The 26,927-nt window shown below is 38.9% G+C and overlaps 2 protein-coding genes across 4 annotated transcripts in view; one reads left to right on the top strand and one right to left on the bottom strand.

Moving 5' to 3' along the window:
* Positions 1-26,927, bottom strand: part of ralgps1 (Ral GEF with PH domain and SH3 binding motif 1) — an 86,280-nt gene that overhangs the window by 31,768 nt on the left and 27,585 nt on the right. The gene's annotated exons all lie outside the window — the stretch shown is intronic.
* Positions 7,272-25,915, top strand: angptl2b (angiopoietin-like 2b). 3 transcript variants are annotated; one of them, XM_079466725.1, is made up of 6 exons: positions 12,055-12,160; positions 14,697-14,843; positions 16,239-17,107; positions 23,025-23,218; positions 24,325-24,595; positions 24,675-25,912. In XM_079466725.1, the coding sequence occupies exons 3-6, from the start codon at positions 16,258-16,260 to the stop codon at positions 24,872-24,874; spliced, it is 1,515 nt and encodes a 504-aa protein (XP_079322851.1). In that variant the 5' UTR covers positions 12,055-12,160; positions 14,697-14,843; positions 16,239-16,257; the 3' UTR covers positions 24,875-25,912. The 3 variants fall into 3 exon arrangements, with proteins under 3 accessions (XP_079322850.1, XP_079322849.1, XP_079322851.1); XM_079466724.1 differs by lacking the exons at positions 12,055-12,160; positions 14,697-14,843 and adding an exon at positions 7,272-7,895 and having other exon boundaries at positions 24,675-25,915; XM_079466723.1 differs by lacking the exon at positions 14,697-14,843 and having other exon boundaries at positions 12,033-12,160.

Genomic DNA, 26,927 nt, shown 5'->3' with positions numbered 1-26,927 from the left:
TTGGACTTATTCATAAGCACAATGCGAGTGCAGGATAGCACAAAACCCAAAGGCATCAAGCTTCTCTGGAACAAATCCACACAATCGTTGTCAACCTCCGCTCGACAACACTTCAAAGGAATAAATGTAGGTCTTACAGCTTAAATACGTGAAAGTTACTCCTACATCCCAGTTCCCCCCAGATTCCTGATCCTTGCAGCTGGAATGATGTCACAGATTTGTTTTCTCATTATAAGCAGACTTTCCCCGGCAAAGCCCTTTTCGATCTTTATTGAAATAGTGCCATAAAACACTGAATCCTCAAATCTGCTCCTAGAAATAGTTTAGAATCCAAAGAACATCAAAACTTAAATAACAACAGCAAGAACTGTTGCCTCTGTTGCTGAATGTCCGGAGGAATTGTCATGACCTCACATGCTCACTTTTTCCATGGCTGGAAAACTTGAGCACATGAATCTTCATGCACAGAAGGTCAGAGACCGATTGTCTTTTAATCTGAGATAAGATTCAAAACCATCACATTACACATCTGATTTCTTCGATGCCATCATTTTTTACACATTTATAAAATCTGTTTCAAACTGCTACAATTAATAAAATCAAAACATATTCCTGAGCTTACTGTACCTATTACAAGTTATTTTAAATCTGAAACCACTTCACTTTAAAGCATGTACAGTTAGCGATGGGGATTTTTTAATCACATTTAATATATCATATTTCATCATTCAAGTACTGATGATATTTGAAAAACTAAAGTATTTTGGGGCGGGGCATGTTCCAGAGGCGGGACGTGTGCATGATGGATATTATGAAAAGATTGAAATGAAAAGATTGGCATCACTGTGCACTTTCAAAAGCTTTGCACCGATCTTGACCGCAACCTCTCGTAACACAACCAATTAAATCTCAGTGTGTCGCCCAAAATGCCAGCATAACCAGAAAGAAAGAAAGAAAATCATTTAAATAAAATATATAAGGGTTGCTGCACACTTTGTAAAATAATTTCTGTTTAAGACCTGAACAAAGAAATAATTATCAAATGTTATACAGCAGACACACGTTTAACATTTGTCCAAAATTTTACTCAGAAGAATGAAAGAACCAAATAGGTACATCATATTTGTCAGAAGTCTTGTTCTTAATTTCCTTATCCAGCTCAACTAGCTCCTGCACTTTTGGTGTCTTTTCAGTGTGTTTGACTTTGTTCTGCCGTCTGCCAACTAGCTAGCTTCTTTGAAACTACTTAGATTTTTTTGACAATCACACAAACATACAGAAGTATAGTATTAATTATATGAAACTGTATAGCACATTTCCTGTACTGTTTTTTTTACTTTACCACAGTAAAAATCAAAGTATACTACAAAGTGTATAAATTAACTATAGCTTATCCTACATAATAATACTGTAGTATATGTTAGTAGAGTGCGACAAAAATATTCTGTAATATGCTACAATCTACTACAGGAATTACTAAAGTATTCAACAGTATTTTTATGTGATACACCTGAGTATGTGTTAATGTCTAATGTTTTAAATTAAGAACTTTAAAACAATGTAATACAATACCAGTATAACTGTATTGTTTATTTATTGTTTTATTACATACGATTCATATTTAATACTCAATATGATGGGTGTGTCGAACTTTAATTTACGTGATACAATAAGAAGAAGAAGATGTCACACAACAGCGCTGCTCTGATGGCAGAAGGGAATGTAGCTTTTGGTCTCGCTACACAGCTACCTTCTTAAGTATTTAAGCTACCGTCAAGTTAGTAAGAAGCGTTTCTACTTTAGCTACTCCCCAACACCCAAAACAGAAGATGGATCGCCTCATTATTGACCAACATAACAAAAACAAACAACCACCTCGGTTACTTCTCTCTTGTCTTTTAGAATTCGCTTCGTGATAGACGAGAAAGCTAAATAAAAGGTTTAGCAGTGCAAAAAGCTTATAAGAGCGTGTTCAGCGACAAGATAGCGCTTGTAAGATATTACAAATAAATCACGTGAAATAAAGTTTCAGTGTAGCTACAGTTACTTTGTGCTTTTTACACTGCTGTAATTCCCATTGAGATTAAAGGTTTTTTGGTCCATCTTGCAGGTAGCCTCATACTCATACTGTGCATGGCTTTATTTCATATCTTGGAGTGAAATCACATTAAACTTACATTTACCATCTTTTCTCTTCTGTTTGCGCGCACAGGAGGAGACGATACACGAAACACTGTCGTAATTGCCGCGACCTGCAGATTGTCACGTGAGCGAGTGAATCCCCAAAGAATAAAATATAACATCACCAGAATAAAACAATATATTTAACGTTATGTGAAGTATTAAAATATGTTTAACAAAAGGTGTCATATAAAAGTTAAGACCTACCATAAGTAAAAATAAGACTATTTAAGACTTTATAGGACCTAAATTTTAAAAAAATACATCAATTGAATACATTTTTACTTTTTAAGGATCTGCGGGAACCCTGTATATATTTTTAGACCCCAAGCGATCACGTTTGAGTACTCCGGTACTCATGCCCATCCCTATGTACGGTAGTAGTACAGTATATCTAATCATAACCAAATCTAACCATACTGTACGTCTACAATCTTAAAACAGAAAGTATTGGAATAAAATTTTAAGTCAAATATTTTGACATCGGTCAAATGAATGAGGACAAAGGGACACATTTCCCAACGTTTAGTGACACACAACTTTTGCACAACTGGCAAAAATCATCCCAGTTTAAGAGCATGTTTTTAATAAAGGGACAGTTCCCCAAAACAAATCTGAATGAATTTCTTAGAGAAAGATATTTGGAAGAATGCTTGGGTCTATAGTGGCCAAAAACTGTTTGGTTACAACATTCTTCCAAATATCTTTCCCTGCGTTCATCAGAACAAAGACATTATACAGATTTGGAACAACTTGAGGGTAAACAAATGATGAAAGAATTTGCATTTTGGGGTGAACTGTTCTTTTAAATCATAAGAGGGTATAGACAAAACTAAATCTAACTCAGATTGTATTCATTCAAAGGTTGTATCAAATAAGAAACTTGTATATAAAAGCATTTTTACTAGTCATCTCATTTGTTTAGTGTGTACATCTACCTTCCAAAAAACAAGCACAAAGGCTTTTACTGTTGAAGATAAGTGCTGGCATCACACCATGATGATATCACGCTCTTTGCGTATACACATGAGGAACAAAGGGTACACTTCAATCAGGTATAACAGAAACCACAATCACCATCCAATCCTCCAGATAAACTATTATCATTCTGTATCCTTTCGACTCCTTGGCCGCTGTCTGATTATCAGCAGTTTGCCCTCGATATGTTTCAAAGTCACAGCACAACAACAGACATCCGTAAATGTTCTCATTGTGCAATTAAGTGGCTCAGGGCCCATAACTGAGTCGAGTCCAGGCATATACAACAGAGCCTTGTTACCAAACACAAATCCGTTTGCTAAACAAAAGTTCTGGAACAAACAAAAACCAGATGGAAAGAACAGGGACAGGAGAACCTAACAAAAGGTGAAACACAACTAAGAAATAGGTAAAATGTAAATGGTGTGATTGTTTTTGACGTGGATACTGTGATTTGTGAGTTTTCAACTTGTTTCTCTGTATCGAAGCCGACATCGAAGATTTTTGGAATAGAGGTTTTTTAGGAAAATCACGATACCTGAAGCACATTCTTGTCACAGACATGTCCTTTCTCTTGCTTTTCTTGTTTTGTTTTGTGATTCAGCTAAATTATTTCGTTTTTTGAACTGCTATTGTGTTTACTAAAGGGAAGGTTGAGAAATTACAAGCTATGATGTCTGTGGCAATGAAGACATCTCAGGGCTCCATGGAAGCTCTGTAATATTGGCTTGGCGCACTTATAAGGCACGTAAGAACGCAATTCTGTTCATTATCCGTTCAAGTGTTTTCTAATAAATAAATCTCTGAATAATAATGAACTTGTTTTTGTTGAAGAATAAGGCCTGCGAATGTCTTAGCAGATGGCTGAATCACTCACATCTGGTAAGGAAATTAAAACAAGTGTCATGAGATGTTTCACAGTGGGTAAGCCTAAATCGAGAGAGAAAACAGCTCCGGATATTACTTTCACCTGTCTCATCACAATTATTTCTGCAGCCGAATGACTACGTTTAGCAACAGATGCTTGTTTTGTTTCTGAAGTGAGAAGCAGTCTGGGAGTTATTTATTTGAGAATAACTCGCTAAACACTTGCGTTCTCACTAAAAGCGTTGACTGTGACAGTGAGAATGTTTCCCCTCGATTTTGAAATGTGTTTTTCAATAACATACCCATACAATACACAGGAAAACATTTGCTAGCACAGCTGCACCTGCTTTGGATTATCAATGGAAAGAGAAGCGGCCCACAGTTACACACTGTGTTTGGAGAAAATCCAAGTGCACACTCCTCGACAAAGAATCTGACACAGTTTACTCAGTCTGTGACACAGATTAGAGCTCTATTCAGGAACCACAATGCCGCCTGGCCCTGTGAGTCACGCAAAACGTGGGGGGCCCGCCACTAGCATGTGGAAAACGTATGTTTATCAATAGCTGTTTGATGAAAGATCACTTTTAAGAGGTTACCTTATAAAGTCTTTGGTGTGACACCACTTTGTGTGTGTCTGGTGTAAATACAAGTCGCCATGGTAACCGGACTCTCATTACACCATAATGAATAGTACAAAGGCGAATTTCCAAACGTGATCCTGCTTGAAAAGGTGTGTAGTACTAATGTCTTTTAAAAACAAATGTTTATTATTCACAAGATGACCAAATGCTGGTTACTTCAGGCATTATAGTTTTGACATAATGTAGAGAATTAAATTCTACTTTCAAAAGATGTGTGTACGTGGCCTAAAAGCATCACAGAGAATGTTCTGATACTCTCTTTCCATGCCAACCTTTACGGCTTCTTCATGGCAAATCCTGTCAGGAAGAAGTAAGAGATTATTTCCAAGACTTTCTGGATATCAGGCATAGCGTTTAAAGCTCAACAAAGCAATATTCCATACCTAGCAGCAACAAAACCAGTCTGGAAAAAGCTAGAAGGATCAAATACAAAAAGGAATTTTCAGTATTCTGTCGTTCTTCACATTATACAGTTAAAATATTACCTTTAACACTTTGGCCAGAATGCTCTTTGGCTACTCAAAATATATTATTTCCACATGAAAAATGTACAAAATATATATTTTTTTATTGTCTTGGCCTGAAATCTGTTTCCAGTACTAAAACCTGGTTTGTTGTAGAAGTAACTTTGGCATTTGGCACTGGAATTCATTTTACTAGGTAGCTAATTCGTACGTTTTAAATCGTACACAGACGTAAAACTAAAAAACTAAAGCAACAATGAAGCTCCCTCAAATGTCACTGGCGCAAAAGTAAATCGCACTGAAATGTACAAATGAGCTCGTACAGATTCATATGAATTAGCCAAAATTAGCGACAAAAGTTAAAGGTTCTGTCATGAAATACTCCCTCTAGAGGTTTCAAATCTATATTAATTTCTTTGTTCTGATGAACACAGAGAAAGATATCTGGAATGCTTGTAACAAAACAGTTCTTGAACCCCATTGATTTTTTTGGGGGGTGAACTATCCCTTTAAGTTTTTGCTGTGAGATTGAGTTGAAACTTCAGATAAAATAACAGAAGTGTGTTCACAGTCTAAACAGTGAATAATGTGAATTGATCAGAGACAGATGATAGTGGGATAAAGTTGGTCAATGTGGCTCACAGCTCTCAACAAGGTCCTGTTCTCAGCTGCTCCCAGGTGACCTTTGACCCTTACAAGAAACACTTTCTGTTAAACATCTGCTATGAGAACACCTTGTGAGTCTCACAGAGTGCAAATGTTCCACAAGGAAACATCCCAAAGCTTGTAAATACCCACAAACCGATTTCCTGTTTAGGAAAATTAAGGATTTTAACAGAACCACCACTGTATGCCAGATATTTTATTAGGCTTCATATGAAGTGTCGGGGGAAATGGTCATTAAAACGTGGGTAAATGTTAAATTAATAAATCTTTCTAAATTGGAGTAGAATGGTTTAAGCACATCAGATTCCTGTACAGGACATTACATTTACATTTATTAATTTAGCAAACGCTTTTATCCAAAGCGACTTACAAAGAGTTCGGGGAGCAATAAGCGATGTCATACAAGAGCAATAGTACGATAGGTGCTAATACAAAGTTACCAGTTTACATGTTCTGCCTTTGTTAGGTTGTGAAATTAGAATTTTGCTGGCTGTAAATAATAACTCATATGTCTCTTTCAGAGCAAGAAGGAACAGCGATTCTATCCATCAGACCTTCAGGGTAAACCTAAAACCGGAATAATTGAAATATATTAGCAAAAATATGTTCACGTAGTAAAAATTAAGACATGTCAGTCCCAAAAACAAAAAAGAATGTTACCAATAAAATGAAGTGAACCCAGATCGACTCACAAGAACCACTAAAATGGTGTTAATGCATCTAAATAAACAAGCGGTTACATGTTATTCAATGTGTCACCAAAACACAGCGTTATTATCTAATTTCAGCAATAATAGAGATGGACAGGTAAAAACTGTTATTTGTACTTTTTATAAGCCAACAGTGTAACTAATGCCTTCAATTTAATGTCAATTAAATTCAGATTTATTTTATAGCGCTTTCACAATGGCCATTGTTGCAAAGCAGCTTCACAGGAAGAAAGACAATAAAATAAATGTAAGTATAAGGATTAAAATAACAAGGGTCCATCTTTGCTCTGGATTGTTGACAGAGACTGCCTAAACTGAAGCTGGGATGATCAGTTAAGTTCACAGGATCTCGCAGGAGGATGGCACACCTGAAGTCCACAAGTTCTCGCAATTTAAGTTCTCGCAAGTTTCTCCTTGAGAAAGGACACAGTAACCGTTCACCCTTTCTCTTTGACTTTCTTTTTGATCTTTCCATCCCTCTCTGTCTTGAGTACAACCATAAAACACAAAATACAGACAGCCCATCAGGACCTGATTGCTGTGACATCACTGAACTCCAGACAACAGTTGCAGCCGGTAGCCGACCAGCCGGAAATAACCAGAGAAAAGTAAACTGCAGGGGTTGTGAATATGGGTGGGGGATCTGAAGCTCATGCCTTCAAATGCCTTTGTGCCAAGGGGAGGAGAAATGTGGAGAGGGGAGTGGACCAACCCAAATTCTCTGCCTGTTGTAAGTGCCTGTTGTAAAGAGGAGAGTGAGAGAGAGAGAGAGAGAGAGAGAGAGAGAGAGAGAGAGAGAGAGAGAGAGAGAGAGTAAAAGCAGTAGACAGGGTTACTGGAACAGGGGTGATGGACTTAGTCCAGTCAGACTGAGAGAGATCACACTGGCTCCTTCTTTGGACTGTGAGGAGCAAGCTGACCATGCTGTTGGATCTTCTGCACCTATTAGAGAGGTTCATCTGAGGACTTCTGACTACTTCTCTTAAACCTCATTACTGTTCATTTCTTGGACACGCTTTAGAATTTTACAATAGGAATCAAGTACTCATCAGTTTAAGAGATCTGAAATTTACAATTCTTTGGTATAATTCTAAGGACTGTTCACATTTATTTGCTCAAAGAAAAGTTCTTGAAGCGACTGCTACTGGTATATGACCATTTGCATCAGAGGTGTTTAATAGGAGTCTTTAGAGGGAAGACCTTTCCACTGACACGGAGGACGTACTGACAAAGAGAAACAGTGGGGGGCTTACGAGAGAGAGGCGGAGAAAGAGGGAAACCCCACAGAGCAATTTCTACAAGTTGTAATGACTCTTTTCACAGAACTTTCTTCAGGACACCGACGGATTTGAAAAGGGAGCCGTGCACCAGACTGGAGATATCAGGTAAGGTTAAGGTGAGCCCTGCGGCTCTCCTCGCTCTGCTGAATGTCTCTGAACGTGTGTAATGGCATCTGGCCGACCACAATGTAGTGCTTGTGCTAATCTTGGAATGGACTTTTAAACACCTGTTTACGGTCAGCAGTGAGCTTTTATTGAGTAATGAGATGCTTTTTGCAACACATTGCTCAGGGTAATTCAACCACGAATAAAATGACATCATTTATTCACCCTTATCTTATTTAAAAATGTTTATGACTCTTTCTTCTGTGAAACACAAAATAATATATTTTGAGAAATGTCTCTTTAGCTTTCCTGTAGCTCAGTGGTAAGAGCGTTAACAACGCAAGGTTGTGGGTTTGATCCCAGGGGATTGCAGATACCTATGTAAAATGTATAGGATAATGCAATGTAAGTCGCTTTGGATAAAAGCGTCTGCCAAATGCATAAATGTAAATGTAATGTCTCAGTGGTTTTATGTCCGTACCATGGAAAAATATTATTTTGTGTTCTGCAAAGTCATACAGGTTTAGACGTGAGAGGGAAATAAAGATGAATTTTTCAACTCCTTTAATGCCATTAATGGTTATATAGTATTGTAGAGCAATTGCTGACAAAGCAAAAGAAAAGAAAAATCCACAATTCTGACAATGCACACTTTCACTCTCAAAAATAAAAGTCCTTCACCATGCCATAGAAAAAACGTTTTTTTAGTTCAGTTTTTCAGTTCATTTTGGAACCAAAAATGGTTATTCTATGGGTCATCACTTGAGAACAGTTTGTGACACTGTGCAATCTCTTTTAACACTTCTGTGAGATTCGCAAAATGCTTGAGAGAAACATCTGAGAAGCAAGAGTCTCTTTATTATCTCCATTACCCTCATTGCTGTCTAGGAAAAACAACCAAGACATTTAAAATATGTCTTATGTGATTTTTCATTTCTATGGGACAGGGCTGTGTGTTTTCCTAATCGTTTTTAAGCTTTGCCTCCCACATCGAGACTCTCACGGCTGTGCGGATTAGCATAGTAGCCCAGGGCGACATCTCATTTTGATAGTTTTAAGTGGAGGGTTACTCTTTGCAGAGCTGAAAGGAAGGCCTGCAGGCTTGTTGGGGACAAAGTAAGTCAGAGATTTGGGACAGCATATTTTAGTGGCAACAGGCAGTTAATTGATAATAAACACAAGATGCCTGTTATCAGCGTCCCGCACACAGTCTACTCTAGAACAACAAAGCAGCTGCTGCACGCCTGCAGAACCAATAAAGCTGTCTGCACTGAATTCAGTGCAAAAAGAGTATTTTCCCTCCATGTGTTGACAGAGTCTAGACGGCTTTATAAATACTCCGCAAAGTGTGATGTATGACAGAAAAAAGTGGGTTCTAAGAGCACAAAAGGGTGTAATGTAAATCCCCAAGGGGACTTTTCTCCTTTTACGCTCATAAAATACTCTTTTTGGAAAAGAAAGAAAAACTATTTTAAAAATAGAGAGATATTCTACTGTATAAGGAGATGATATAAGACTCATATCTCGATCCCAGAGGGGGACAGGATGCAGGAGACTGTGGATGTGTCTCTATGTTTCATCCCCAAGGAAGCTGTTTCCATCTGTAGCGATCAGAACGGAGACAAATCCTGAATCAGGCTTTGTTCAGTCAGTTTCTATTTGAATGAGAGAGAGCTTACGGGATAATGCGTAGCTGTTTTACAATTCAGCCTTTTCCATTTCCCTTGTCATGGAGGGCAACAAAACAAACACAGCTCATAATTATAATTCTAGGTAAAAACCACTCAGAATTGTTTATACAATGGTCAAGACCACGATTCTTCAATTTCTTCCTACAACCATCCCCCCAGATGTGTCTTACAAAAGCTTGGATTACCTACAGGATGTTTAAAATCTAAACGGATTTACTACAGTACACATTTTTTGTAAAAGTTCAACATTTGTGCATTTCTCTCTGCAGTGCATTATTCACACAGAATAATTGTATTTTACATGGCACTGTGAATTCATCAATGCAATTAATGACCGACAAATGTGTTTATTGTTAAAGAAAACCTTGTATTCAATGTGTGTGTGTGTACGCTGTGCATGTATTTGTGTGTGAGGGCACACAGCTCAAGTGTTAGGTAAGGGCTTCATCGGCCTTCACCAGTGTGTGTGTGCGTGTTAGCTTGGCTCACTCTAATGAGGAGGGGTGGAATTCAAGGAATGCCATGCTCAGGTTGATATAAGAGAAGCAGGCGAGAGAACGTCACAAAGCGAGATGGAAAATGAGAGAGAGAGAGAGAGAGAGAGAGAGAGAAAGGACATCAGTTGTGTCTCATGTACCCCCTAATTAAGGACTGTCACACTGTTACTGTTCTATGGAAAGTCTCACTTAACAGCTGCAATGCCAGTTATTGTACAACTGTGAACTCTCTAACTGGACATTTGTCTAAAGCAATTGGTTAATACCAGGACTAGAAAAAATACTGGAATTTCGTCAGTCATTTTCTGTCATGAATTGCATTTCATGAGTTGATTGCATATTTATTCCTTGATGCAAATGTGCTAAAGTTCAAGACATAAGGAATCACATTGACGCAGGTCACAAAATAAAGATTTATTAACATTTGAATCAACTGTATTAAGCAGTGGCATTTCATTAATTGTAGCTCAGTAGTTAGAGCATGGTGTTAGCAGCGCCAATGTCATGGGTTTGATCCCGGGGATTGCACATACTCTGATAGAAATGTATAGTATAATGCAACATAAGTTGCTTTGGATAAATGCATAAATGTAAATGACTTCTTCGGAACACAAAATATGTTTTGATGAAGGTTGGTAACCAAACCAGATTGGTCCCCATTGACCTCTACTATTCACCACTGAGACATTCCTCAAAATTGAACAATGATGACAGAATCTAGATTTTGGTGCCAACCATCTTTCAAAAATGAAATTCCAATCTGTATTTTGAATTCAAACTCACATTCATGAAATTCATTGGAAAGAACTTTTTAATATAATTTCAAACTACAACTCTGATCATAACAAAGCAGAAATTGTTTCCATTGGCTATTATTATTTTTGTAAAAACATTTTTTTCTTTTAAAAAGGAATATGTGAAATACCAGTTCAGTCATGCAGTAGCTGGTAGCTAGTTGTGGCTCATCTGTAATAAAACACTGGACGAGGTAAACGTCGCTTTGGCCTGTCAGGGCACTTCTCAAAGTGTCTACAAGTGCTTCATGTAAGAAAGGAGAGGCTTTGGAGGATTGTTTTGTTCCCACTAAAGGCGGTAATGGCAGCTTTGTGGATTAGGCAGATGTGCTTTCTCTTGTCTGTGAGTTCCTTTTCTGCTAAACCGAATAGAAACGATCACACAGACGTTTCATCACAACTTAAGCAATTTCCACCATCTCTTGGAGTGGGCCGGGAAGCCCTACCGCCTAGACTTGGGGTCTCCTTTGAATTTCTGCATCGCACGCTCTCGAGCTCATCTTATGTTCCACTGAACGAAACCACAGGTATCCCCTCATCCCAGACGCACACAAGCTCACACACCGTGGTGGAACCGCATCCCATCCGCAGCATTAGATCATGCGAGACGGTGCCTGCTGTAATATCCCTGCTGTCAGACAGTTTGTCAGAATATCCAACAAGTCGCAAGTCCAACCTATCATTACTGGTCTGTTACAGAGACACGATGTGGGGGTTTCTGCCCCTCCTGAGAATAATACTTTACAGTGGAAAGGAGACAGAAATTGCTACTTTTGTTATTTTCTTCTGCTGACTTGAGTTTCTTTCTTCTGCAGAACACAAAGGAAGAAATTTTGTGATGGATATTGGTAGCCGAACAACGGAGGTACCCATTGATTTGCATTGTTTTGAGACAAAACCAATGTAGGTACCGCCATTGTTTGGTTACCAACATTCTTCAAAATATCTTCTTTTGCGGAAGAAAGTCATACAGGTGTGAAATGAAAAGAGGTTGACTAAATGATGACACAATTATATGGAACTATCCCTTTAAGACCTCTGTAACCTCATTTAACCCCATGCCAAGCCGAGCCTGATCTGAGCAGCTGTCTCTATAGATCTTTCTTGTCATCAGTCAACAGCTTTTAAAAGTGGGCGTCCCTGAGAATAAAGATCAGAGAGAAAAACCTTTTGTGAGGAGGGTCATTGCATGAAAGCTCTTTTAGTCATCATAAAACAGCAAAATGTGGCCATGAGAATAACATGTTTTTGTTGAAAGTTGCCTTTCCTGGAGAACAAATGTGGTGAGTCAATACCATCATGAACTGAAGTAATGGCTGTAAAGATTTACCACAAGACAGGATACTCCAGGAAGTGTTTCGTCAAAATATATATTCTTTCTGTGAATGTTATGTAACTTTATCAGTAGCCGCACTAAAACAGTTTAGCAGGACAAATAAAGAGATAATAAACAATTTTAAGATGTGTGTTTACTGGGATGTTAAACATGACTAACACGAAGGGTCCTGTTAAGGGCATGAATCTGGGGTGATTCAGTTATGAAGTCAAAATGTGGATCATGGATACTTTTGCATTTTCTGACTTTATCTCTTAGTGTTTCTGCAATCGTGGATACTGTGTTAAAATAGCCTGAATCTCAGAATCTTGCATCGCCTTTTATGACTCATTTAAGGAAATCCTGAGATATTCATCATATTTATGTGATGCATTACTTTTAGTTGTTTCTAATCTGTAATCCCTTCTCCCTTTTAAATATAAATCTTCCATAACTTTCCCTCTATCAGTGCTAGTATTTTAAAAGTGAACCTGATCTTAACAATAAATCAAATCCACTGACTTATCTCCCGTCTGGCTGTCCTCCCAGAATGTGCCACAAAACTGAGTACTTCAATCTCCTTCAAAAATTCTCAAGTGACTAAACTCATGTCAGTTTGTAAATCTTCTGTGCCTTTATGTTAACTGTGTGACAGACCTCTTTACATTTGTTTACAGAGCACAGTGATCTTTACTCCTCTGACCCAGGTCATGAAAAATAGCAGCTTATGATTTGCTTTATTACACAACAGATCCACTCCATGAATGTGCTTGGACAACGCAGTGCCCCAAAAGGGCAGATATTTCTTATAACCAAACTGCAACTTTTTGCTATTTGTTTAAAGCGGCCATAACTCAGACAGTTTCTGTACTGTATATCTCATGTAAGTCTTGAGTACTTACAGTATTGCACCCTTCAAAGATCCACAGAGTCTTTAGTTTGATCACATTTATAAAAAGACAGATACATCTGTACGATTATTTCTGAAAACATGCGACGCGTGGGGAGGGGGTAAGGCGGAACTAAAGCATGTGCGCACATATGGCCAAGTAAACACAGACATCAGTTTCACTTACCGCGTGCGGTTCATGTCTGGCATCGTTTAAGGCTGGGACCTCCGCACCATCTATCAGTTTCAAACGATCTCCAAAATCCAGCGTTATATCCATCGTTTATATAACATTCATCACTGAAATGCAGCGAACAAACAACACAGCTGAAATTCACAAACATAGTGCTCTCTCTCTCTCTCTCTCTCTCTCTCTCTCTCTCTCCTGCACACAAGTAAAAGTGACTTGTGCGCATGCTCCTTTTCCTACTCTCCATGGTTGATGTGTAGGTGTAGCGTGTGCTTTTCTGGGAGAATTGTCCAATAAGGGACTATGAAAAGTTGTTACGTAACGATTTTTCATGTTCGAAAAAAATATTCTGAAACCTGTAATGGGGAGTGTATCGAGCACAGAAATTCTATGTAATACGTCCAACTCATTTTTTGACAAGTTAAGCATGAGAAGACAACACGTTTAACATTGTAAAGAAGTCAGAATGCATGACACACCGTTGCACAACCCCTTTAAACATACTTGTTTTTGCATTCCACAAAAAGGATGCACGGCAAAACAACAACAAGTCACTCTAAATTATTTAAAAGTATGCATTTACTGTATCAGATATGTTGAACCAAAGTTACATCATCAAGCTAGTTTGGCAGAGATGATGCATTTTTGTATGCAAACCCCGAAAGCAAGTTGGCATTTTAGCACTTCCGATTCCATTGCCCCAAAGTCTATGGGAAAAATGCATCGGGTTTTGATCGAGGGAACCAATGCAGTGATAACCTCCTGGTTGGCCTACAAAAATACATCATCTCTAAAGTTTGTGAATTATTTGAGAATCAAAACCATGAAGTTCTCTACCCGTTGAGGTACAGGGAAGCGAAAAACTATTACAGTTATGCCATCATACCCATGGACTACCTGTAGATATGTATATTAGTGTATGCGGAGATCGGAGATCAGAGAACCTGCACACTGTAGGTCAGAAAGGTGTTGCACAGCGGCATGCTGTAACAGTATCCACCAGCAGCTTTCAATAAAATTTCCCAAAGACTATAACCCTCTTGTTATCCTTCATCCGAAGCCTGAGGCTGTTTTCCAATAATACACTTGTTCTCTTTGAAATTTGAGGTAAATAACACAAAGTGATAAATATAAAATACCATGCGCTGACAGGGTCCCGCAGAATGGCTTTCATGTAACCGGTATTTCAACAGTGAAAAAAACAAAACAGACTAATAAATCATGTCACACTTTTGGTGACTGTAAACTAGAATTTAAAGGACATCTATTCAGTAAAAGCAGGTGTTAGGATTATAAAATTTCATTCAGGATTACCAAGCCTTGTAAGCTTCAAGGTCTGTGCAAGCCTCGCAAAGTGCATTTAATGCAATACACTTATGATCAGCTGTGTGTTTACGTGAACAAAGATTTTCCATTCTCCCTCAGCGATGCTCAAGCCTCTGGCAAGGTTTAGATAACCAAGTGGCGTCATGTAGCATTTATTCAGAGCTGGATCCTGCCAGGACATCGATGTTGACCAAACACATCAGTTCATTCAATAGCATTAAAAATTGTCTGTCACCTTGCAACAGGGTAAGTTTGATTTTGAAACAGGATATTTGCTTTTGCATGAAGGCTGGTTTGTCAACATTGTCCTGATTATAATGTATAATATATGACTTTTCATTATAACGTAAATATGCTGTTGGATTTATTTCTTATGGGATAAATCTTTATGATCACTCTTGTAAATGAACAGTTCACCCGTCTTCTATTCACTCACCCTTGAGTTGCCTCATATCTGTTTCAATTTTTTTGTTCGGATGAACACAGAGAAAGATATTTGGAATAATGCTGGTAACCAAACAGTTCTTGAACACCTTTTACTAACATAGTAGGAAAAATTGCTTTATACATTTCTCACACAAAAGGAGGTATTACGAGGAATTTAGGTAAGCAAACAGTTACTGGGACACTTTTGACTACGCATTGCCGATTTAACTATGTTATTCAATGGTGGCCAAGAACTGTTTGGTTACAAGCATTTGTCCAAATATCTCTCTCTGCATTCATCCGAACAAAGACATTTATACAGATGTGGAACAACTTGATTCGCAAATTTAAACTGTCCCTTTACGGAGCTTCAGTGTCTGTAAGTCCAGAAGCTCCAGGTAAGCGAATAACTTATATAAAAATATATCTCTGAAGAGCCTCATAACTCAGCCAGCCACACTCCTGTCTGTCTCTCAATCAGCACTGGAGGAACATGGTGAGAGGCCGGATAATTTTTTCCAAGTGAAATTGAATCTGTCCCCAAAGATCACAAACTTCCCTGGCTGGATTAGAAACAGAGGCAGCTCACTTACTCTATAGTAATAAACTCACTAGGGCGTTTAAGGTTCAGAGGAACAGAGTGAGGTGCCAGATCTTCTGTCTAGATGAGTAGGAGTCGTGTAAGTTTGGTTAAGCTAGACTTGTTCTGACAGTTCTTTTCAGGAAATTGGTCTAATGCATGAGCCTTAAGGGTGGAAAATATATCTTCACACCCGTAGGATGGCATTAAAGTGAAATGTACTATTACATTTCAAGGATTACTAAAGAATGCAGAAGAAACACACAAGCATCTTTGGAAAATGTTGCCTTTTTGATGATTGTCCCGAACTAAATGCGGGAAAGTCAGTCATACCGGTTTGGAATACCTGACTTCTTCTGCAGAACACAAAAGAATATATTTTTAAGAACATTGGTAAACAAACAACATTGTCCCCCATTGACTTCTATTGTATGGACAAAAAAACACTGAGAATTTTTTTTAAATATCTTCTTGAGTGTTCCACAAAAGAAAGAGTCATATGCATGTTTTGAATGTCATGAGGCTAAACTGTCCCTTTAAGTGGTTATTAGTTATGCAGTTTGTTCTGTTTGCAATTCTCAATCAAATCAATTTAATTCCCCCTTTTCTTTCTTCTCTCCTCGTGAAATTCACAGGCCTGTTTGGAGTGGCATCATGTATCTTCCTGGGCTGGTATGGTTGGTGTTGCTACTGGTGAGTGGACCGATCCGAGGGACCAAGGGTGGCGCTCAGGAGTTTGACAGCAGTGATGAAGGTCCAGAGGTTGAATTCCTGTCGACATCTCGCACCCGGAGGGCCCCCGAACTTCCTCCGCAAGACAAGTGCTCTTACACCTTCATTGTACCCCAAAAGAAGGTTACAGGAGCCATCTGTGTGAATTCGAAGGAGCCTGAGGCTGTGCTGGAGAACCGTGTTAATAAACAGGAGCTGGAACTTCTCAATTCAGAGCTACACAAACAGAAGAGACAAATCGAGACTCTGCAGCAGCTCGTTGAAGTGGACGGCGGTATCGTCAATGAGGTGAAGCTTTTGCGCAAGGAGTCTCGCAACATGAACTCTAGAGTAACGCAGCTATACATGCAGCTACTGCATGAGATCATCCGCAAAAGGGACAATGCGCTGGAGCTGTCGCAATTGGAGAACAAAATCCTTAACCAGACTTCTGAGATGCTGCAGCTTACAAACCGATATAAAGATCTTGAGTACAAGTATCAGCACCTCGCATCACTAGCAAATAACCAGTCAACACTCATTGCCCTTCTCGAGGCGCAGTGTCAGAGGGGACCACAAGTTGTGGCTCCAAGGGTCCAGGCTCAACCTCAGCCCCAACCTCAACCAAGACCTTCATCACCCCTCAATAAGCCCCACCAGCCACCCACCTTCGGCCGCAACAACCAGATCACCAATGAGATCCAGAGCGATCAGAACCTAAAAGTCCCGCCGGTCCCTCCTCCCACCATTCCAGGTGCAACTAACAGCCCATCTACAACAAACAAACCTTCAGGTGAGTCTCTGTTTCATTGTTTACAAAAACATCAACAGAAATGCGATTGCCGCGAACTGCACGATATATGGCTCAGTCGTGTCTTCCTCACAATTAGAAAAATTTCAATTCGAAAGCAAAATCCGTGCAAGGAGCTCATTGACACGTCTGGTTTGACAAGTCCAGATGCGCGAAGACACTCCCCGTTGAGCGATGGTTTTTGTGTTGCACAAATAAAACCAAGTAATTGGCAAGTAATAAATATAGAGCGAAGAATGCATTTGGTTTAAACAAAGACGTCCGAGCCCCTCTTGACGATATAGCATCTGTTCTTGTCTCAGCTTCAAAGAGACACCTTTAACCTGGTCAGATGATGGACATCACAAACAAAGCAGTGTCATTCATTCAGGGGACACTCAAAAAGTTAAGATAAATTAAATGTAACTTATTCAAATCAAATAAAAATCTTCGTTGCTACATTTAATGCTCATAATGTTCTAAAGAAGAAAATCGTATTTTTGATTTGACTAAAACTGAGGCAGAATAAATAGTGATTTAAAGTTTATCTTTGAAAATGTATTTCATTTCAAAGTAGTCATATTTTAAGACATGGTAAACTGAATGATTTTAAATATTTGCTGCATCATAACTATAAATTCATAATGGAAAAGGCAGATTTTAGTTGTTGTATTTGCACTTTATCTGGTCATATGAGGATTTTTTCCAGGCTATTTTCCACATGCATTTATCAGCAAAAGGTTCCACAAACTCACCTCAGTGAGAGTCTAGCATTTACAATGAGACCACAGTATAAAACAGATGTCTGTAAGGAAACAGAGAGAAAGATCCTGGATAGAAGAAAACACACTGAAAAAAACGATTTGGGAAATGGCATAAGGATGTGCCACAGGACGATGAAGCTGAGGAAGAGAAAAAGGATCTTCCCTGGAATCTGCACTGAAGTGAAGTAATTAATTCCAGTGGTACCAGACAAGGGCGACCCAGACACAAACACACAGTTCAATCTTTTGTGTGTCTTCCTTGTAGACCTGGAGAGAGAGAGAAAGAGAAACGGCCTGCTGATAGATTTACTATGTTGTTTTAACGCAACCTGCACCACTGAAAATCCTCCTTGTTTCCTCTTCCTTCTTATCATATCTCTCCGGCAAAGTTCACTTGACTTGATGGATACGTCTTCAGCTCTAGGTGACAACCTGATCCATCTTTGTGAATTCTAGCTAGATTTTTGTAACTGATTTACCCCAAAGTTGTTTTTTCCCCTTCCACGTTTTTTTTCTGTGCCATTAGACCATTAGCCAGTTCAGATTTTCTTTCGTGGCACTGCCTGTTTCCATCATTCATATACACGCAGACATTTATCCAGACTTCTTCCATTTGTCTGCCAGATCTAACAGCTGCATTCATCTCAACATTTCTTCACACTGAAAATGTACAATAGGTCAGATTAACATGATTCCATTGAAAAGCACAAGATTTTCTTTGGAATGTTCTCAAATCACTTCGGGAGAACATGAAGCATCAGGTTCTTCACACACTAGGGGAGTTCGTGCCAGCTCAAGTGCATGTTACAATTTACTACCTACTAAGGACTACAATCATTGTTCATTCATGAGTGTATACGGTTACAAGTGAATTACAAACGATTCAAATAAACCTATAATTTCAGCTGTTCAGAGTTTCCATGGCATACAGATTATCTTCCCTATTAAACAGAATGGGGGGAGTTTTTATAAACATGCTGACAAGCAGAGCTCAAAGATATGTGGGAATGTAACATGAGGATTCATTAAAGTTCATGTACATAATCAAAAAGATTCCTCCTACAACTCTGAAAAAACAAACAAATCATCTGAAAAAGAAATACAGTGTGGTCTAAAAGTCTGATGTTTAATGTTGTAACATTTTTGCAATCTAATACAAAATATTTTTTACCATGTATAAAAAAATGTCAGATCTTTTAAAAGATTTAAAAAAATGTACATATTGTACATATATGTACTCATTTAGCTTCGTATACAAATGCAGAATCTTAAATAATTTAGGGCCAAATTTCTTCTTTTGAAAAAAATTGACTATGAACAAAGAAACACTGTTAACTGTATTAAAAAAAGTCTCTGCTTTTTGCCCCCAATGTATTTCTATTAAATATTATAAGACTATACAACGCTCGTTTCCTGGGATTCTATAAATCTTCTGGCACAATAATAACAGGCTCCAGGGTTTGGGAACGCTGGAATGGAATAAATAGTTTTCACGGCAAGAGGTTAATGAGCCCTGTCTGCATAGTTTGCTTAAATTTGTCAGGTAGCGTGATTTTGCTTCTCTCATGCCGTGAAAACCGTCCAGGCAGAGAGATTTCAAAATCCAGCATTTGAAGTCCTTACAACACACGCACAGGCTGAAATATATGTGACGACTGTGTTTGTGTTTCCTAAAGACAAACACACAGGAATCCTCAAAACATTACATTCTTTCCCCTGAGACTACGCAGTCTGTTGTGGCACGCAGTGCGGTAATAACACCATGTTTCCGATTAACAAAGGCTGGAGTTTATATTAGCATAATTCTTTTAAAAAGCAAACACAGCAGCCATACTATCAAGTATGTGGAAATGACAGAGAAAGCAAGAATGATTCACATTTTACTACCTAAGGTTTATAAATGATATAATTACCGGTAGTTTTAACTTTATATAATATTTTTTAACTTTTTAAACACCAATCACACACTTCAACAAAAAAATTAAACAGGACTAAAGGCCTGGTCACACCAACAATACAAAAAAATATAAAAATGATAAAAATACAGAGGAGCGATAAATCTGGGATCATTTTCAGAGCGACTTTTTTCAGATGATGAATGACAAAACATTGGTCCTTGACCTCATAGCCTATATTTTTTAGCAGCAAAGTCCAAAACTCACTAAAACTACTTTCAACGTTTCAGTAAAATGCACATCCAGATGATTTTTCTAACTTCAAGAGTTAGGGGCTGAAGTGGTTGTGAATGAGGGTTATACTGTTGGCCAGCCATCGGGCACAAGGCCTGCATTTTAAAAGCTACAAGATGAGAGTAAACACTAAAATGTTTCCAGACTACTGTAGGTAAACCACATGGCTTCAGAAGTACTTTTTAAAGACTCAGATCTAAGATAACAAGACTGTCTGCCAGATTTGACAGCATGGATCATACAGCTAAAATACACAAACGATAATGGAACATATGATGTCATTGCCAGCTTGCTTTGAAATATCAGGTTAGGTTGAACATTCATTTTTTCCATCTGTTAGAAACAGAATATCATAACTGTAGTGAGATAGGCGGGACGAGAGCCGGGAATCTAGGTGCGTGAGTAACAACGAGCATCAGCTTTATGCGCACCGGTCTCGTATCACGGAGGAGATTGGGAGCATAAGAGGACGAGCGACCAGATTGTTAGTAAGAGAGGACCAGGCCTGGACTTTATGTTGTGTGTTTTTGTTTGTTTATTTAATTTAAAGTTGTTTTACAATCGCCGGTTCCCGCCTCCTTCCTTCCTTTTATTGAACCTTGTTACAGTGGTGCCGAAATCCAAGTGGCCTTGCGGTGCCGGAGAGTTTGGTGGTTCTGGAGCAGAAGAGACCTCGCTGCCAAGCACCTGGGTCACGGCGGGATGGCTGCCTCCCCAGAGGGTGCGTAGCGGGTCGACACTGTCAGCCAGAGGCCGGAACCTGTCTCGTCGGCCCAAGAGGGGACGAGTGGAGGGCGGAAGAGCCGAGAGCGGCCACCGCCTGCCAGGGGCCAGAGCCTGAGTTCGTCCGCCCGAGGGGGAGGAGCAGGGGCGGAAGAGGCCACCACCTGCCAGAGGCAGGAGCCTGTGTCCATCTGACCAAGGGGGAGGACCAGGGGCCGGGGGCAATATCACAATATCCCTACCAGAGGAGCCACCACCGGACGCCAGGGGGCGCGAGGTCTAGCGCTCAGGACCACCGCAAGGCACCGTGAAGGAGAGTACCCCGGTTGGTTGAGGACCAAGTGGCAGCATGTTCGGCGAACCGGATTATAATATTCTTTCTTTTTTATTCTCTCCCGTCTCTCATTCCGGTCACTCGGAGTGCTCCCGTCTCCGTTCTCTTGTCTCGTCGGTGCATACCCCTAGGGGATAGTCCGACGAGGCAGGGCGACCACCCACCCCTGAGGGAGGGGGGAGGCAAGCACAGTCTCGGGGTACCCCCCGGCCTGAGAGGGGTGAGGGGGTATTTAGTGAGGTAGGCGGGACGAGAGCCGGGATACGAGCATCAGCTGTCCGTGCACCGGTGTCGTATCACGGAGGAGATTGGGAGCATAAGAGGACGAGCGAACGGACCATCAGAGAGAGAGGACCAGGCCTGAACTTTATGTTGTGTGTTATTGTTTGTTTGTTTATTTAATTAAAAGTTGTTTTACGTTCGCCGGTTCCCGCCTCCTTCCTTCATCCGTAAGTCGCTTTGGATAAAAGCGTCTGCTAAATGACTAAATGCAAATGTTTTATTGAACCTTGTTACAATAACATATTGCTTCTGTCTTTTTGAAACCTTGTTTCTCCATACCATATTTCGTGATTTTTATCATAAATCATTCATATAAGTTATCGTTTATGTTTGTCACTGGGTTTTACAAATATCTAACCAATATAAGGTATTTAAATCATTTAAAAATGATAGTGTTTTTCCATTTACGTAAAAACAGCTTAATTTGAAATCCGAGGTTTCGTAAGGACAGCGATCATATGCTGTACAAGGGAATCCGGACTATTTGAATCTGATTGTTTGATTGTGGCACAATATTTTTGAAAAATGACCCCGGTCCGGATAACTGGATGCTTATCTTGAAAATCTGTTTCCTCCATACCTGTGCTTTCATTCTCTTTGGTCTATACAAGTAAGATAAAATAACAATTTCAACTTGATTTTCCACATCCATGCTTATTTATTTGGTTAGACAAATACACAACTAGTGGTAAAAAAATAAGCAAGATAATGTGCAGCCAGGAATTGTTATAAAACAAACCAGTTCAGGTTGACGCCCTAGCTATGTTTATCTAGTGATAAGACCTTCTAACTGGTGTTTAAGCAGGATTATGTCATATTAGATGACTTCAAAAAGTTATAAAAAATGTGGATATATGGATAAAATATGGATAGCCCAGCCTCACTATATACAGTGTGTGTATAAACATCTAAGTTTTCACTGTTCATTTGTATAGGGAATTATTTTGAAGACAGGACTGACTTATGAAAAGCGGTTTCCTCTGCATCTCTTTGGAAAAACATGGAAGTTGGAGCCATAATTGACACATCCCTATAAAAACACAATTCTGTGCCCTGGGAAGTTTGGAAGTGCTTGCTAATCCACTTGCTACTGTTGCATTATTTAGCAAATGGGCCTTTCTTTGGCCTCAGTGCCAGTGTTATGTTTGGCGGGGGACGAAGAGACAATGTCCCAGGCCAGAATAGCAGCCAAGGTCAATTCTCTTTAAACTAAAGGCTTTTTCCAGCTGTGCCATGAAGAAAAGAGCAGCTAACTGAGAGCAGCGTGCAGGGAAATCCTGAGTTTGCCTTTCAGAAAAAAGTATAATACATTTACCTGACACTTTTATCCAAAATGACATACAGTGCATTCAATTAATAAAGAGTTTAAGCAGTACATGCTTTGGCTGGCATTGAACCCATCGCCTTGCCGTCAGCTACAGGAACAGAAACTGCATGTTTGACATTGCTGCAGCTCTGCACCTGAATTCGCCCTCAAGCAAAAAACTGTGTGTTTTATGTCATGCTGTCATGTTCCTGCTATACGATTTCCTATAAAGGAACTGCATCAAAGAATGACAACAGAACAAGGAGGTTACATTAACATGCCAAAGAATAGGATAAATATGTTTTTGTGTTTTTCCTCTAAGGTCCATTCAAGGACTGTCTGCAGGCTCTAGAAGACGGCCACACTAACAGTGGCATGTCTCTAGTGAAGCCGGAGAACACAAACAAACTGATGCAGGTGTGGTGTGATCAGAGACATGACCCTGGTGGCTGGACAGTCATCCAGAAAAGAATGGATGGATCTGTCAACTTCTTCAGAAACTGGGAGACGTATAAGGTAATACAATATTATAGTTTTATCCAGTAGACTAGTAGCCAAAAGTGATATCCAGGGGGAATATTTGTCCAATATTTAGTTTTGGTTTTATTGACACTTCAGGTTGAATTAATCCATCACAATATGATATTTATGGTACACTATTTTGAGGCATGTTTCAGACAGAAAACTAGTATTATTTTTATTTAAAAATAATACAGTCAGAAACTGTTAATTATTCAATCGCAGTATATATTTTTAGGTATATTATTATTGTAAATATTGTTATCAGGATCGGGAGCCTAAAATTACAATTTACCAGAACAATTTGCAATAATACCAAAACGTGCGTAAAGAATATAGTTGTTAAAATATGTTAAAGTGCATGTGTGTTGTTGAACGCAAGTTGTTTGTGGTCAATTTACAATGCAATTTATGTTAACATATTGCCAAGACAGCTTGTTTTTACTGTACATAAGTAAATCAGTTGTCACATGGTCTATAACTCTCGCCTGCTTCACATAAGCTAACTCAGAAGTCAGTCAACACACAGATCCTAAAGAAGTTTAATGAGGAACATATGGAAAACAGAAACTACTACCGTTGACATGCCTTAGTGCAAATGTGGAAACTCACTCAATAATTTTGTGAACATTAATTTCATTTGTATGTATGATATGCTGTAGAATACATAAACCAATAATGTTCTGTACTTATTAAGTATCAGGATTTCAAAGCGGTAGCAATCCCTATACAGAAGAACTGAAGGCTTTTTTGAATCGTCATCAGGTCAGAACAAGGTTTTCAATGCCCTAGATGTAGTATAAACACACGAGTGGTTCAGGAATTACACGTGTCCATGGGCTTAGAGAACAGACTACTGATACAAAGTATGTGATGGTTAATACAGACCCACTAGTAAAACCAGAAACAACAAACAGAGAGAGAGAGAGAGAAAAACGAACCAAAACAGTCCAAAGACATTTCAGAAATCCAACAGTAAATGGCTAATTGTCAGTCATAAAGACATGACAAAATATTGTACAGTAAGTAATGTAGACTAAGATAAATATTTGACTTGGTCCATCAAGTGCTCAATGGCAGTGACCTCCTCTGTTTTATTACAGCAAGGCTTTGGAAACATCGATGGAGAATATTGGTTGGGGCTGGAAAACATACATTGGTTAACCAACCAGGGGAACTACAAACTGCTGGTGACGTTGGAAGACTGGGCTGGACGCAAGACGTTCGCAGAGTACGCAAGTTTCCGTGTCGAGTCCGAGGCCGACTTCTACAAGCTCAAGGTGGGCCGTTACCACGGCAATGCCGGTGACTCCCTAACTTGGCACAATGGGAAGCAGTTTACCACTCTGGACAGGGATCATGATGCATACACAGGTACAAAGTTGAAATATTTACAACGATAATACAGTGGTTATAAACTGGTCTATATACTTATATTTGGCTTTTTTCTCAGGCAACTGCGCTCACTACCAAAAGGGAGGCTGGTGGTACAACGCCTGTGCCCACTCAAATCTGAACGGCGTGTGGTACAGAGGCGGTCACTACCGCAGTCGCTATCAGGACGGGGTTTACTGGGCTGAATTCAGAGGAGGCTCTTATTCTCTCAAGAAGGTTGTAATGATGATCCGACCCAACCCAAACACCTTCCACTGAGCAGCACAGAAACACAGGGCACAAACTCATGACTGCTTGCCCATGTTCACCCTATACAGTGCAATTCACTTAGATTGTGTTTTTTTTATTATGCTTTTTAAGAAAATACAGTAGCTAGATATAACATGGGGAAGTAGCAGAATTGTCAGCGACGACAAAGACAGAAAATAAAATTGTGATTGTTTGACCTACTTTCCGTAAAACCTAAAATGGCACAATGAACATCACACGCTTTTTTAACCAAATATTCCAACCTGATCTCACAAGAATTCGTAGATATTTTACGAGGTGGCTATTTCGTATGATTTCGTACGTGGTACAAAAACGATGATAATTAGAAAAAAGTCATACTGAAACCCCACCCCAACCCCTAATCCCGGCACTAAACCTAACGCCACTGATGCGAAAGCAAATCGTACTAAAATGTACAAATGAGATCATACGAATTCATACCAATGAGCCAAAATTAACCACCTTGTAAAATAGTTACGTTTTTGCAGTGAGATTGTGTTGAATATTCAGTGCAATTGCGACTATTTCATAAAAATGTCACAGATAAACGATCAGTACTCATTAATTGTTACGAATATGACACAGGATGTCTGATCCAGTGATAGTTGGATACTGTAGTTTAAGCTTTCCTAGTTTATTCGAAGCTAAGAGAATATATATTTCCTGATGAGATGAATGACTCATTATTTATTTCAGGGATGTCATTTTTAAAATACATATAAATGTTATAGTTTTGAACAAATGCCACATCTTAAAACAGTCATTGGTTTGGTTTACTTTAAAACTGTATTTACTGTGTAAATTAGCTGTTCATATCAAACGAAGACCCAGCACATGTTTATGTACATATAAACGTAATATTGTTGAAAAGAATGTGTAATTTGTAATATACTGTAAGTATAACAGATTTCCCCATGTACTGTCCAATTTTTGCAATAAAAGATGTACTGTACAGCTACACGTCTGTTGCTTAGAAAACATTTGCGATGACTTTGGTATAAGCTGTCAATAGAATGTGTATTCAAGTAAAAAGAAGAAAAATTAAGACACCATTCAAAATTTCGAGATTTATTGTGGCCATTGCAGTCAACAAAATCAAACCTCAGGAGTCATGCAACAGCAATGTTAAAGACTGACAGCATGTCAAGACACTTAAGACTGTTAAAAATTCTAAATTATCGCAATTATCACATATTTTTGCACTTTTCCTAAATACATACATACATACAAATATTACTGTCAAAAAGTGAATATAAATGTTTTCTTTACAGTTTTTGAGGTTTGAAAAAATACAGAGCATCTCCTGGTTCTCCAGTTTTCATTTTCTACAAATAGAAACAATGTTCGCAGAATTCAAAAAATATATAATTTTACCAAAACACCACCTATAAATATGAATATACCGATAAATAGTATATTCAAAAATCAGAAAAAATGATTTCGAAATGATCTCTTAATTTTAATAGACAATAAAAAACTAAAAGAGGATAAAAGAGGTCTATCAACTCCAGTTGTAACAATCCAACATAAGTTAAGTTCTCATTCTGCAAAAACAAACAAAAAGCATATTTACACTGGAAAAAAGCGAAAGGTGTATAATATAAAGATCGAAAAAATGCATTCCTTGTGTTTTGTCTAATGGCTTGTGAGTCAACATTAACTCCTTAACATACTGTAACTTGCAAACCATGCAAAACGACAAATATTCTTCCCAATAATGAAACGGGCCACTGGAAAAGCAGAGTGGAAAAACAGATAAGAAGTGACAGGCTGCAAAATCTCAGTCACAGTCTTTCCGTCCCTGCTCTCCACCCCAAGTTCAACTGCCTGCTGTTGACAGACGTCCCTTTGCTTAAAAACAGAAGCATATTTCTAGAGTTCCCTGGGACTCAACCGCAAGTTCCAGGCGGCAGGTACAGCAGTCTGCAAGGCGTTGTGTCTGAGAGAGCTCTCTGTTTCTGCAGGAGACACAGTGTTTACTGACACGCCGCCCAAGTGGAAGCAGACGTTCAATGAGAATTACGTAAAGGAAATTCGGTTA

The sequence above is a fragment of the Barbatula barbatula genome (genome assembly GCF_947034865.1).
Source record: "Barbatula barbatula genome assembly, chromosome: 11".
Taxonomy (NCBI): Eukaryota; Metazoa; Chordata; class Actinopteri; order Cypriniformes; family Nemacheilidae; genus Barbatula; species Barbatula barbatula.
Note: the sequence above shows the minus strand (reverse complement) of the source record. Positions and strands in the feature narration are given on the sequence as shown.